The 13,700-nt window shown below is 50.3% G+C and overlaps 1 protein-coding gene across 1 annotated transcript in view; it reads right to left on the bottom strand.

Moving 5' to 3' along the window:
* Positions 1 to 13,700, bottom strand: part of adgrd1 (adhesion G protein-coupled receptor D1) — a 273,065-nt gene that overhangs the window by 14,148 nt on the left and 245,217 nt on the right. Inside the window, exons 22-23 of the mRNA XM_078227665.1 lie at positions 10,867 to 10,993; positions 7,267 to 7,308 (exon numbers count right to left, since the gene is read on the bottom strand). Of these exons, the coding sequence (XP_078083791.1) occupies positions 7,267 to 7,308; positions 10,867 to 10,993 (169 nt within the window). The remainder of the gene's footprint in view (positions 1 to 7,266; positions 7,309 to 10,866; positions 10,994 to 13,700) is intronic.

Here is a 13,700-nt window from a genome sequence, read left to right as displayed (position 1 = left end):
TCAGAGCTACCAACTCCATCGCTCTCCCTGGATTCTGCCTCAGGCTCAATCACATTGTCCACAACCTCAATTTTCACTCTGGAGAGACAAGGGTGGGCTTGTCAACCTTGGAAGCCTGTCCTAGGTGGCTGCACAAGTGGGCAAGTGCCAAAGTGGCTCTCTGGGACTTTGTGGTAGTTGTTTTCCAAGCTGTTGCATCATTTAGCCCTCATCCATCTCCATTCCTTCCCTCATACTGCCCCGCCACCCAGTCACTCACCCAGAATTCACCATGGGAAGATCTCAGGTGGCATGTAGAGATGAAAACAAAACAACCTCACACAACTCTCACTCATGTACATTTGATAGTGGAAAGAAAAACTCCCATTCATGGAACCCTTTCAATCTCAAGTGGTCAATTTCTTATCAAACAAATTTCTATTCTGAACCCATATCAAAGAGAGTTAATCCTTTAATGAACTCTTTAAACTATAAATAAAACTTGTGAACTCAGAACCCCCTGCTGAGATAATTGTAGTTTTGAAACCAAGACAAACATTCAAATGACATAATAATAGCTCTTGGAAAATGTCAATAAAGATCACTAATGAAACATTCTAACCTACACCAGATGGCCTGTCAATCAAAGCAGTCCAGTGAAAGTTTATTGACTCTCACTAATAAATTCAACTTGTTTTTATCGTGTTTAAAGAGTGGTGGATTTAAAACAAAACTACAGCTCAAGACACTTAAAGGGAGCTTATTCACTCTTCAATCTCCTCCATCAATTTGTGATTGTTGTGTTGAGGCCCATGGACTAGCTAAATAGTGGCTATTTGAACTCAACACTGTGTTCAAATGGCACTGCTGAGTTTGGATTTCCCTCCTGTATGAGTCACATATTCCCCCTTTACCCCGTTGGGAAAGATTGGATCCACTGGAAATGGAATGGGGTTTCCACATCCAGGAACCACTGTCATTTTTAAAGATCCACGGACTTGGGCCAACTCCATGAAAATCCAGCCCCTCGCCTCAGTTTGTCTGTTGCTTAAACCTTCGTTCCCAACTTCCTTACATTTAAACTCAACTATTCCAACACACTCCTGGCTGGTCTCCCATATTCTAACCTCCTGAGCTCATCCAAAACTCTGCCATCCAACCCCTAACTCGCACCCAGTCCCATTCACCCATTATTGTAACTCGAATATTATAAAGCTACAATCAGATCAGATTTGAGGGAAGTTAAATCGGAAATGTATTTTCTGGAAAAACTTCACATTCTTCTTCTGGCACCCGAACTGATGAACAGAACCAATGCCTTCCTGTATCAATCCCCCCCACCCCTGTGACCCCTCTGCGACCCTGCCCTAGCCCCCCCAGAGAATCTGATTTTACAATATTGTAACTGGAATAAGGGTTTAGTAATGTAAATATCGGGGATGGAATGAGTGGGGAGGAGGTCCCAGCTTACAGGTACTCATCTCCTGAATTATGAACTGAACAAGTCCGAGCATAAAGCCAATCGCCACCTTTTAATACCCCTCGACATGGGTCTTACCAACAACACCCATATCCAAACATAGAAATATAGAAACTAGAAGCAGGAGGAGGCCATTCGGCCCTTCGAGCCTGCTCCACCATTCATTTTGATCATGGCTGATCATCAAATTCAATATCCTGATCCCCCTTCCTCTCATGTTCCTTGATCCCTTTAGCCCCAAGAGCTATATCTAATTTCTTCTTGAAATCAGACAACGTTTTGGTTGCAGCTACATTCTGTGGGAGTGAATTCCACACATTCAGGGTGGAGAAATTTCTCCTCATCTCAGTCTTAAAAGGTTTACCCCCTTATCCTCAAACTATGACTCCGAGTTCTGGACTGGGATTGGATACTCTTGACTTGTTGAATCCAACCATCGCTCAAATTATTTTTGTAATTAATAAAAATAGAAACGTTGAAAGAAAATGAGACAAAACACAACTGTTGTGATGCTCCGAGGGTTTTCTCCTGGGCGTCGCTTACAGTGTAAAAGATGTCTTGAAGCCAGAGCCCAGTATGAACACAACACGTGATCTGGGAGTTGATGGTGCAGCCTGATTGGATCCCAATTTAAATTAGTCACCCTCCCATTCCAGGTTGCCACCCTGGATTCTTAGCCTGAGGACCCTGCCAATCAGCATCATCAACAAGGAGGGAAATATTCCACAGTGTTGATGCCTCAGGATGAATTTTAGATGGTGGGCTGGGGGGGCGCGGTGAAGTGGAATTAGGAGCAGAAGTCGGCGAATTCGGCCCTTCGAGCCTGCTCCGCCATTCAATCAGATCATGGCTGATCTCTCCCTGGTCTCAAATCCACCTCCCCACCTCTTCCCCATGTCCCCTTATCCTTTATTTTATTAGAAATATATCGATCTCCTTCTCGAAACCATTCAATGATTCAGACTCCACCGCGCTATGGGACAGCGAGTTCCACAAATTCACCACCCTCTGCGAGAAGTAGTTCCTCCTCATCTCAGTTTTAAATCTACCGTCTCTCAACCCATACCCGTGACCTCCTGTTCCAGATTGCCCCACAAGAGGAAACATTTGGTCTACATTTACTTTATCAGTCCCTTTTAAAGTTTTATATACCTCGATCAGATCCCCTCTCATCCTAAACTCCAGCGAGTACAAGCACAAACTGTTTAATCTCTCCTCATACGTCAACCCTTTCATCCCCGGAATCAATCTGGTGAATCTCCTCTGAACGGCCTCCAATGCCACCAGATCCTTTCTCAAATAAAGAGACCAAAACTGGACACAATACTCCAGATGTGGCCTCACCAACACCCTGTACAATTGCAACAACACTTCTCTACTTTTATACTCCAGTCCCCTTGCAATAAATACCAACATCCCACTGGCCTTTTTTATTACATGCTGCACCTGCATACCGACTTTCTGTGATTCATGGTACGCCCATGGCCCCCAGTAAAACGGCCGGTCGTAGCTAGCCGACTTTAGCTAATCGGCCGGGAGAGGCTGACGTTCACAAGGTGAGTGTGGGACTTCCCCCTCTCAGTCCCGCCCTCCAGAGCTGCCAGCCAATCTGATTAGCCTGTGGCTGAGTAGCCCCAACAACGCTGGAAAGCACTAGTGGGCGCTGCCAGAACTACAAGGGAACCCCAAGAAGAAGATCGTGGTTACCCCAGACCGAAAGGTAAGTCCAGGGCTTTTGGTCGGGGAAGGATTGGGAACCAAGCAAATGGGGGAAGTGGGGTGGGTGTCAGGGCTGGGAGGGGGCATGCTCCCCGATGGGGGCAAGGGACCCCAAATGGAGGTACTCCCATATCTTCCCACCTATTACTATGAGTGGGGCAAGTAGTGAGACAGTCCACTTTCCGTCTGCCTTCCTCACCCAATGTATTATGGAAACGGAGGCGGAAAATGACTTTTAATTGGCCTTTAATTGGCAATAGAGGGGTTTCAACAGGCCTGAGAAATAACACGTGACCTGCCCCACATCCACCCTCCCCCCCCCTGTAATACGGGGAAATGTTCAGGGATGGTTGGGAAGGTGGCTATCCTCCTATTTTACTTTACGCACCCTCCACCTTCGTATATGCTGACTGGGGGAGAGGGGGGAGAGGCGGGGGAGGTGAGTGGGGGGGTGAGGGGTGGCATCGGAATACTACCCCCCCCCCCCCCCCACCCCCCAGATTCTGGTGGGTGAGAGGATCTGAAAACCAAGCACTGGCGGCCAGTTTTAGTGAAATGGTCAGAGTGGTTTCACTAATTATTATTAACTGGAGTCCTGGCTCCAATCGCGAGGCGATAGGAAGAGGCCGGCAGCAGATGTTGGGGACGATATCATCCTGTGGAAGTCAGGCCTCTGAGCAAAGAGCCTGATTCGCGCAGCGCTGTATCAGCCAATTACAATATTTTCCTTCCCTCATAATACAATGCCCTAGTCTTAAATTAAACTAGTCTCAAATGATAGCAGGGCACTTTCATCGTAATAAAACAACGGGACTAAATGGACCGTGACCAAAGCGGATGAGTTTGACTCTTTCTAATGCATTTGATATCGAGTCTGGGGCCAGGTTGCAAAGACAATCTTGGGACGTGAAACCATCACAGCTGAGAGTGAATTTTACAAGGTGTGTGGCACCGAGATCAAGTTCTTTTCAAGGTGACTGCTGCTGTAGGATTTTTACAAGAGGGTCAGGGTTTGAAAGCCTCCACACCTATCAAGATTCCAGGGAGATTAATTGCTAACCGAATTCTGGTTAACCCACTGTCATTCAGCAGTGAAGGGCACCCGGAGATACTGCAGAGTTACATCACACCATTCCCTCCAATCAATCTGGGCCAGTTTTTACCCCCTCCGTGTGAGCAAGGACTCCCAACGCTCCCCCCTGCTCCCCTCACTGGTTCCTCCTCAAGCAACATCTTGATTTTTTAAAATTCTCAAACTTGTATTCAAACCGCTCCGTGACCTCACCCCTCCCAATCTCTGTCATGACCTCCTGCCCCTGCAACCCTCCCAAGTCTCTCTGTTTCTCCAAGTCCCAGCCTCTGGAGGGCCCCAGATTTCCATCACTCCACCATTGGCAATGGTCACTGAATCACAGAATCCTACAGTGCAGAAGAGGCCCTTCGGCCCATCGAGTCTGCACAGACGCATGACCTGCCCATCTAATCCCACATTTGGCCCTTGGCCTTGAATGTTATGGCGTGTCAAGTGCTCATCCAGATACTTTTTAAAGGATGTGAGGCATCCCGTCTCCACCCCCTCCCAGGCAGCGCATTCCAGACTGTCACCACCCTCTGAATAAAAATGTTTTTCCTCAAATCCCCCCTAAACCCCCCACCCCTCAGTCTTAACTTGTGAAAGTTAAGTTCCAGACCCCTCCCCAAAATTCTCCAGGGATGCTTGTGCACGAAACACAGGAAGCTCGCACACAGGTGCAGCAGGAAATCAGGAAGGCGAATGGAATGTTGCCCCCTATTTCAAGGGGGTTGGAGTATAAGAGTGGGGATTCTTGCTGCAACTGTGCAAGGTGCTGGTGAGACCACATCTGGAGCAATGTGAGCAGTTTTGGTTCCCTTATTTAAGGAAAGATATTTAATTGGCGGCAGTTCAGAGAAGGTTCACTGGGATGGTCCCCTAGGATGATGGAGAGATTATCTTTTGAGGAAAAGTTAAACAGGTTGGGATTCTACTCATTGGAATTGAGAAGAATGAGAGGTGATCTCATTGAACCAATACCCTCTTGACAGGGTAAATGCTGAGAGGATGTTTCCCCTCATGGGAGAGTCTCGGACCAGAGGGAATAGTCTCAGAATAAAGGGGCACCAATTTGAGACTGAGATGAGGAGGAATTTCTTCTCTCTGAGGGTTGTGAGTCTTTGGAACTCCTCACCACAGAGAGCTGAGGGGACAGAGTCCTTGTGTATATTTGAGGCTGAGATAGATAGAGTTTTGATCAGTAAGGGAATCGAGGGTTGTGGAGAAAGGGCAGGAAAGTGAATGTAGGGAATGTTGGATCAGCCATGATCCTATTGAATGGCGGGGCAGGCTCGAGGGGCCAAATGGCCTACTCCTATTCCTACTTCCTACGGTTTTATGATCTCCTTTATCTGTATGATGCTACTCCTGCGGTCCTGGGACATTTTACAACATTAAAGGTGCCATATAAATGCATCTGCTGTCATCGATTCAATCTCACTAATCCCACCAGATGCAATCGCAGTTTGACGATGGGTGGGCAGGCCATTGGTTGGGAACCCACCCATGCCCCTGTTAAAGCAGTTAAGCGGCCTCTTACTGGACACTTATGGACCTGTTTGTCCTCAGCCCCAGTGTTTAGGCTGGCGGATGCTGGGTGGATCAGGGCGACAACAGAAAATGTCTTCATCCTTGATCCCAAATGTGGGGAGGTGGGAGAAGGTGGGAAGAGGTGGGAGGAGGTGGGGGGAGGTGGGGGGAGGTGGGGGGAGGTGGGAGGAGGTGGGAGGAGGTGGGGGGAGGTGGGAGGAGGTGGGGGGAGGTGGGAGGAGGTGGGAAGAGGTGGGGGGAGGTGGGAGGAGGTGGGGGGAGGTGGGAGGAGGTGGGAGGAGGTGGGAGGAGGTGGGAGGAGGTGGGGGGAGGTGGGAGGAGGTGGGGGGAGGTGGGGGGAGGTGGGAGGAGGTGGGGGGAGGTGGGGGGAGGTGGGGGGAGGTGGGGGGAGGTGGGAGGTGCCATTCGGGGGAGTGAGTGCCTCAGACTGAAGACTCCTTCAGATTTCAGGTGCCGTTCCACCCCCTACTGGCCGACCCCACCTAAACCCCCACCGCCCCCCCACCCCACCCGAATGGAGATTGACCCCTCAGGGCATATCCTACTCTTTAGGCCCCAATCCTCTGACACTGTGTGCGGTTCCGGGACTCAGGCCCAGCGTTGCAGACGGAGGTCGCGTCACTCAATAGAGCGTGAAATGGCAGCGAGCCTGTCAGAGGCAGTGGGGGGCAACCCTGGGGTGGGGGTTGTGTCCCCGGGGTGGGGTTGTGTCCCCGGGGTGGGGGTTGTGTCCCCAGGATGGGGGGGTGTTCCCAGGGTGGGGGTTGTGTCCCCGGGGTGGGGGTGCATTCGTAGGGTGGTGGTGTGTCCTCGGGGTGGGGTTGCGTCTGCGGGCTGAGGTGGAGTCCCTGTGGTGGCGGGCGATGCCCCCACAGTGGGAGTGTGTGCCCGGGGTGGAGGGTGTCCCCTCGGTAGGGGTGAGTCCACGCGGTGGGGGAAGTGTCCCCAGGGTGGAGGGGGGTGTGTCACCATGGTGAGGTTGTGTCCCCGGGATGGGAGTGCATCCGTGGGGTGCGGGTGTGTCCCCGGCGTGGGGTGTGTCCCCGGGGTGGGGGTGTGTCCCCGGGGTGGGGGTGTGTCCCCGGGGTGGGGGTGAGTCCCCGGGGTGGGGGTGAATCCCCGGGGGGGGGGGGGGGGGTGTGTTCCCAGGGTGGGTGTGTGTCCCCGGCGTGGGATGTGTCCCCGGGGTGGGGGGGTGTCCCCGGGGTGGGGGTGTGTTTCCTGGGTGGGGGTGTGTTCCCTAGGTGGGGGTGTGTTCCCTGTTGTTTCTCGGAATGGTGGATCGCTGGCTCTCACCATCCTGCGAATTCTTGCCCTGGAAATGAGCTGTTGCTATTCGATAATGAAACATTGCTCAGAGCAGGAACCGGGTCGGTGGTAACAGTTGCGAGAGTATCTTGTTAATGGCTCTGAACCACTGGACACAATAACACTTGGGGATAAATCATTTCCTGCGATCACTCACCTCTGAATTCAGGAGACAATGAAAGAGAAAGATGAAAAACCCCTGAAGAGGAAAGAGAAAGAAATTAATCAGAAACTCTGAGCCATCAACAAAAAGATACATTGCAATGTTTACGACAAGTCAGAGAGAGAATTCTCAAAGTGCCTCAGACATAACAGAGGATTGGGGATTGAAAGTGAGTGAGACGGCTGCAAATTGTGATCATCGAAGCATAGAATCCCTACAGTGCAGAAAGAGGCCATTCAGCCCATCAAGTCCGCACTGACTCCCCAAATATCTCATCCTAAATATGCTTCACTGACTTGTACAAGCTGGTTAGCAGTCTCTAATGGACACACAGGAAAAGGTCTCAAACTATTCTAAAAGATTGGAGAGGGGATTATGTGGGGCCAGAGGAAGTGAAAGTGTCCTTGTCAGCTCCTGGGTGTCTGTCTGCCCATTTCCCCTCCACCCCCCACCCTGTCCCCAACCACTGCACCCTTCCACCAGCCTTCTGCTCCATCCCCACCCTTACCCCTCCATCCCCCAATCATATCCCTCTATCCCCACCCTTACCCCTTCACCCCCAATCATATCCCTCCTTCCCCACCCTTACCCCTTCATCCCCCAAACATATCCCTCCATCTCCCACCTTTTCCCCTCCATCCCCCAATCATATTCCTCCATCCCCACCCTTATCCCTCCATCCCCCAATCATACCCCTCCATCCCCCACCCTTTCCCCTCCATCCCCCAATCATATCCCTCCATCCCAACCCTTACCGCGCTGTCTCATTCTTCCCGAAATTTTCCTCCTATTCTCCGGCCTGTGGTGTCATTGAAAGAGTTTCACTCACCCACCCTCCCTCCCCAGGTTTGTCGAGTTATCTGCCGGAACTCTGAGTGAAGGAGATCAGGTTTGTACCTGACTGTGCAAAGGAAGAGAGGGGATGGGCAGAACAGCCTCACCCGATTGGAACCCCCTCCCCCATGCTCAGCCGGAACAGTCCCAGGCCTGTCGCTGTTTGACCTGATGAGGATTATTTGAACAAACACGAGGAACTTTTTGATCCTGATTGGACGATACTTGGTTTGAAGGTCAAATGGCTCTATTTAGAACTAATTTACAAGTTCAAAGTTCGCGGTGGCGGAGGTGGCCCGCCATTGGCCAGCGGTGGGTTCTTCTGAATCCCACTATTGTCAGTGGAATTTCCTGTTGAATACACCCCTCATCGCCATGGAACCCATGGCGGGGGTTCACCATTGGTGGGACCGGAGGATCCCGCCAATATGAATGGCTGAAAAGTTCCGGCCAAAGATTCACCCAGGGTGTTGCTTGGAGAGTGTCCTAAATATTAATGTTTAGCCCTTAGCAGCTTCAGGGCAATATTGGAGAGTTGGCAACTATATTCGTCACAAGAACAGATCAGAGGCCGCAAATTCTGCGGTGAGTAACTCACCTCCTGACTCCCCAAAGCCTGTCCACCATCTACAAGGCACAAGTCAGGAGTGTGAAGGAATACTCTCCTCTCGCCTGGATGGGTGCAGCTCCAACAACACTCAAGAAGCTCAACATCATCCAGGACAAAGCAGCCCCACTTGATTGGCACCCCATCCACAAACATCCACTCACTCCAAGACCGACGCACAGTGACAGCCGTGTGTACCACCGACAGGGTACACTGCAGCAGTTTACCAAGGCTCCTTTGATAGCACATTTCAAACCTGTAATCTCTACCATCAAGAGGGACAATGGGTAGCAGGTACACGGGATCACCACCACCTGGAGGTTCCTGTTAATGCTACACCCCATCCTGAATTGGAAATATATCGGCCATTCTTTCACTGTTGCTGCATCAGAATCCTGGAACTCCCTCCCTAACAGCACTGTGGGTGGACCTACACCAAATACTGTGTACAGTTCTGGTCACCCTATTATAGAAAGGGTGTTAAACTAGAAAGAGTGCAGAAAAGAGTTACTATGATGCGACCAGGACTTGATGGTTTGAATTATAAGGAGAGGTTGGATAGACTGGGACTTTTTTCACTGGAGTGTAGGAGGCTTACAGGTGATCCTATAGAGGTCTATAAAATAATGAGGGACATAGATAAGGCAGATAGTCAACATCTTTTCCCAAAGGTAGGGGAGTCTAAAACTAGAGGGCATAGGTTTAAGGTGAGAGATATTAACGGGCACAGAAGGGCAATTTCTTCACACAGAGGGTAGTGAGTGTCTGGAACAAGCTGCCAGAGGTAGTAGTAGAGGTGGGTACAATTTTCTCTTTTAAAAAGCATTTAGACAGTTACATGGGTAAGATGGCTATAGAGGGGTATGGGCCAAACGCGGGCAATTGGGACTAGCTTAGTGGTTAAAAAAAAGGGCAGCATGGACAAGTTGGGCCGAAGGGCCTGTTTCCATGCTGTAAACCTCTATGACTCTATAAATAGACTGCATCATTTCAAGATGGTAGCTCACCACCACCTTCTCAAAGGGCAATTGGAGCCAGGCCGAACAGGGGTGATGTCAGGAATCTCTTCCACACACAGAAGGGAGTGGAGATTTGGACTTCCCTCTTCTTCAGAGGGTTGTTGAGATGGGGAGGTGCCCATGTTACATGATGAGGACATCCTGCCTTTCCCTCATGGTTGCCTGCCCTCTGTCTCTCCTGTGATATCTTCCTTCCCTGTAGCACAGCGGAAGGATTTGTCACAAACTCTCTCCCTCAGGATGAGCAGCGACTTCAGTGATGGCTACCATGGATGTCTAAGTGAGTCCCACACTTCATCGGAACCGCCTCCATTCCTGCCACCACTCTAATAATTAGCTCGAATTAGACAGGAACCCCGTCGACCTACTAACTAAGGGTTTATCCCTTGGAAATCGAGTTTCTTCCCAGAGGCAGGTTTCTCACAGAGAATCGGACCTGATTCCTGATTCCCAGCTCACTGCGGTGACACTCTGGCCACGAGGATCAGCTGGAAACATTGATCCTGAGATTGGTCAATTGTTGATGTCGAAGAGTATTAAAGGTCACAGGACCAAGGTGAGGAAATCGAGTCACAATACAGATCAGCCATGATCCGGCTGAACTGCGGAGCAGATGGCGAAGGGCTGAATGGCCTCCTGCAGCTTCTGTATTTCCCACTCTCCCTCAGAGACGGGGCGGCACGGTGCCACAGTGGTTAGCACTGCTGCTTCACAGCGCCAGAGATCTGGGTTCGATTCCCGGCTTGGGTCACTGTCTGTGTGGAGTCTGCACGTTCTCCCCGTGTCTGCGTGGGTTGCCTGCGGGTTCTCCGGTTTCCTCCCACACCAAAAATGTGCGGGTTAGGTTGACTGGCCATGATAAATTAAACCTAGTGTCAGGGGGATTAGCAGAGTAAATATGAGAGGTTACGGGGATAGGGCCTGGATGGGATTGTGGTCGGTGCAGACTCGATGAGCCGAATGGCCTCCTTCTGCACTGTAGGGATTCTATGATTCTATGAATTGTACTTTCATGAAATAAAGTTCAAAATTTAATCATGAAAGGGCAAAACACAATATTTCACCCAGATTGTCTTGTTAAATGTGTTTCATATTACAGCCCAGATCAGGACAATTAGCATTCACGGCACTGACCTGTAATGAGTTGAAAACAGCAAAGATATATTGAAATATTATGGCGTAGTTATTAACAGCCAACACTCCACATGCCCACGATATTCCCAGGATCGGGAGCAAAACCGCCACTGCTTTCGCCGTTAGCCTGGAAAAAAACCAAAAACATTTATAAACCAATCCGCCAACCAAATTTCACCCCAACTGATCAAGCAATCAACTGTCAGAGGGTCAGTGTTGAGGGAGTGCCGCACTGTCAGAGGGTCAGTATTGAGGGAGTGCCGCACTGTCAGAGGGTCAGTACTGAGGGAGTGCTGCACTGTCAGAGGGTCAGTACTGAGGGAGCGCTGCACTGTCAGAGGGTTAGTACTGAGGGAGTGCCGCACTGTCAGAGGGTCAGTTCTGAGGGAGTGCTGAACTGTCAAAGGGTCACGGCTGAGGGAGTGCTGCACTGTCAAACGGTCAGTACTGAGGGAGTTCTGCACTGTCAGAGGGTCAGTACTGAGGGAGTGCCGCACTGTCAGAGGATCAGTGCTGAAGGAGTGCCACATTATCAGAGGGTCAGTACTAAAGGAGTGTCACACTGTCAGAGGGTCAGTACTGAGGAAGTGCTGCACTGTCAGAGGGACAGTACTGAGGGAGTGCTGCACTGTCAGAGGGTCAGTACTGAGGGGGTGCCACACTGTCAGAGGGTCAGTACTGAGGGAGTGCCACACTGTCAGAGGGTCTGTACTGGGGGAGTGCCACATTGTCAGAGGGTCAGTACTGAGGGAATGTTGCACTGTCAGAGGGTCAGTGCTGAGAGAGTGCTGCACTGTCAGAGGGTCAGTGCTGAAGGAGTGCTGCATTGTCAGAGGGTCAGTACTGAGGGAGTGCTGCACTGTCAGAGGGTCAGTACTGAGGGAGTGCTGCACTGTCAGAGGGTCAGTACTAAGGGAGTGCTGCACTGTCAGAGGGTCAGTACTGAGGGAGAACCACATTGTCAGAGGGTCAGTACTGAGGGAGTGCCACACTGTCAGAGGGTCAGTACTGAGGGAGTGCCGCACTGTCAGAGATGCTGTTGAAATGAGATTAAACCAAGGCTCCGTCTACCCTTTAAGACTGCGTGTAAAATTCCCAGAATTACTCTTTCGAAGGATTGGAGTGGACAGTTCCATGGTAACGAGGCCAATATTTATTCCTCAAATAAACACCAAGAAAGCATATTTTCCGATCGTTACTGTTTGAAAAATTGGCTGCTGTGTTTGCCACATTACCACTCTGGGTAAACTTTCACAATACTGGATTGGCTGCATGCTGCTTTGGAGTGTGATGAGGTTATGAAAAAGGCGATAGAAATGTTTCTTTCCTTTATCGTGTTCCTGTCATCAGCCCGTTCATTCACACTTGGCAATCAGTCTGCAAGAAAACTGCAATTACATCCAATGTCACACCCAATTAGCATCGCCAAAGCTGCCTCCAGGTCATTCCATTAACTCAATCTGACTCCATAAATAGCAGCGTAACCATATCCAATATCACGCACTCAGTGTGACTCCAATATCTCCACATCTTACAGTGCGCCCACCCGCTATCTAAATGCTTACTCCCGCATCCAATGAGACAAATAAACCCCCAAACGTCCCCTCGACTGAGAGAGATCTTGAAACTAGTTGACCCCTGGTGACATCTCGTGAGTGTGTGTGCTTTCTTTCTCAAAGCAGGGTTGGCTGAGGACCGTGTTAATAAACTCCTGCGACAACGTGGTGTGTAAAGTCAATCTGATTAAAGCCTTTCCAATCCACTTCATTACGATACTGCACAATTCTCTGCAAGCGCCAGCTCCGTCTTTTGATTGGATGTGACACTAGTATCCATGGTGACCTCGCTCTTGGTGAGACATAATGGCTGAAAATTATAATTAGAACGAAATGAAATGAGAAGATTGAATTCAGAGCCACCGAGAAATTGGAACATTTTTTTGTTCTCCTATTCTTTCACAGGCTGTGGCTGACCAGCAGTTATTGCCCATCCTTAATTGCCCTTGAGAAGGTGGCAGTGAGCTGCCTTCTCGTAACGTTGCGGTCCCTGTGGTGTAGGTACTCCCACAGTGCTGTTAGGGAGGGAGTCCCAGGGCTTTGATCCAGCGACTGTGAAGGAACAGCGATATATTTCCAAATCAGGATGGTGAGTGGCTTTGAGAGGGACTTGCAGGTGGTGGTGTTCCCATGTGTCTGTTGCCCTTGTCCTTGTAGATACGTAGAGGTTGTGGGTTTGGAAGGTGCTGTCAAAATAGCCGTGGTACATTCTGCAGAGCATCTTGCAGGTGGTACACACGGCTGCCACTGTTCATCGGTGGTGGAGGGAGTGAATATTTAAGTTAGTGATGGGGTGCCAATCAAAACGGGTTGCTTTGTCCTGGATGGTGTCAAGCTTCTTGAGTGTTGTTGGAGCTGCACCCATCCAGGCAAGTGGGGAATATTCTGTCATACTCCTAACTTGTGCCTTGTAGATGGTGAATAGGCTTTGGGGAGATGTGCGGGTTAGGTTGATTGGCCAGATTAAAATTGCCCCTGAGATGCGTAGGTTAGAGGGATTAGCGGGTAAATATGTGGGGGTAGGGCCTGGGTGGGATTGTGGTCGGTGCGGACTCGATGGGCCGAGTGGCCTCCTTCTGCACAGTAGGGTTTCTATGAGACAGGAGGTGAGTTACTTGCTGTAGAATTCCTCGCCTCTGCCCTGTTCTTGGGAGGGGGGGAGGGGTGAGGGGTGCAATTGGGGTCTCAGGATTGGGGGGGCGGGTGTTTCAAAGGTCACTGGGCCATAAGGGGAGGGTGCCCCCAGTCAGAAGGGGATGTCTGATGGAGTAACCACCC

Source organism: Mustelus asterias, chromosome 13 (genome assembly GCF_964213995.1).
Source record: "Mustelus asterias chromosome 13, sMusAst1.hap1.1, whole genome shotgun sequence".
Taxonomy (NCBI): Eukaryota; Metazoa; Chordata; class Chondrichthyes; order Carcharhiniformes; family Triakidae; genus Mustelus; species Mustelus asterias.
The sequence above is the reverse complement of the archived record's forward strand: the minus strand, read 5'-3'. Positions and strand labels throughout refer to the sequence as shown.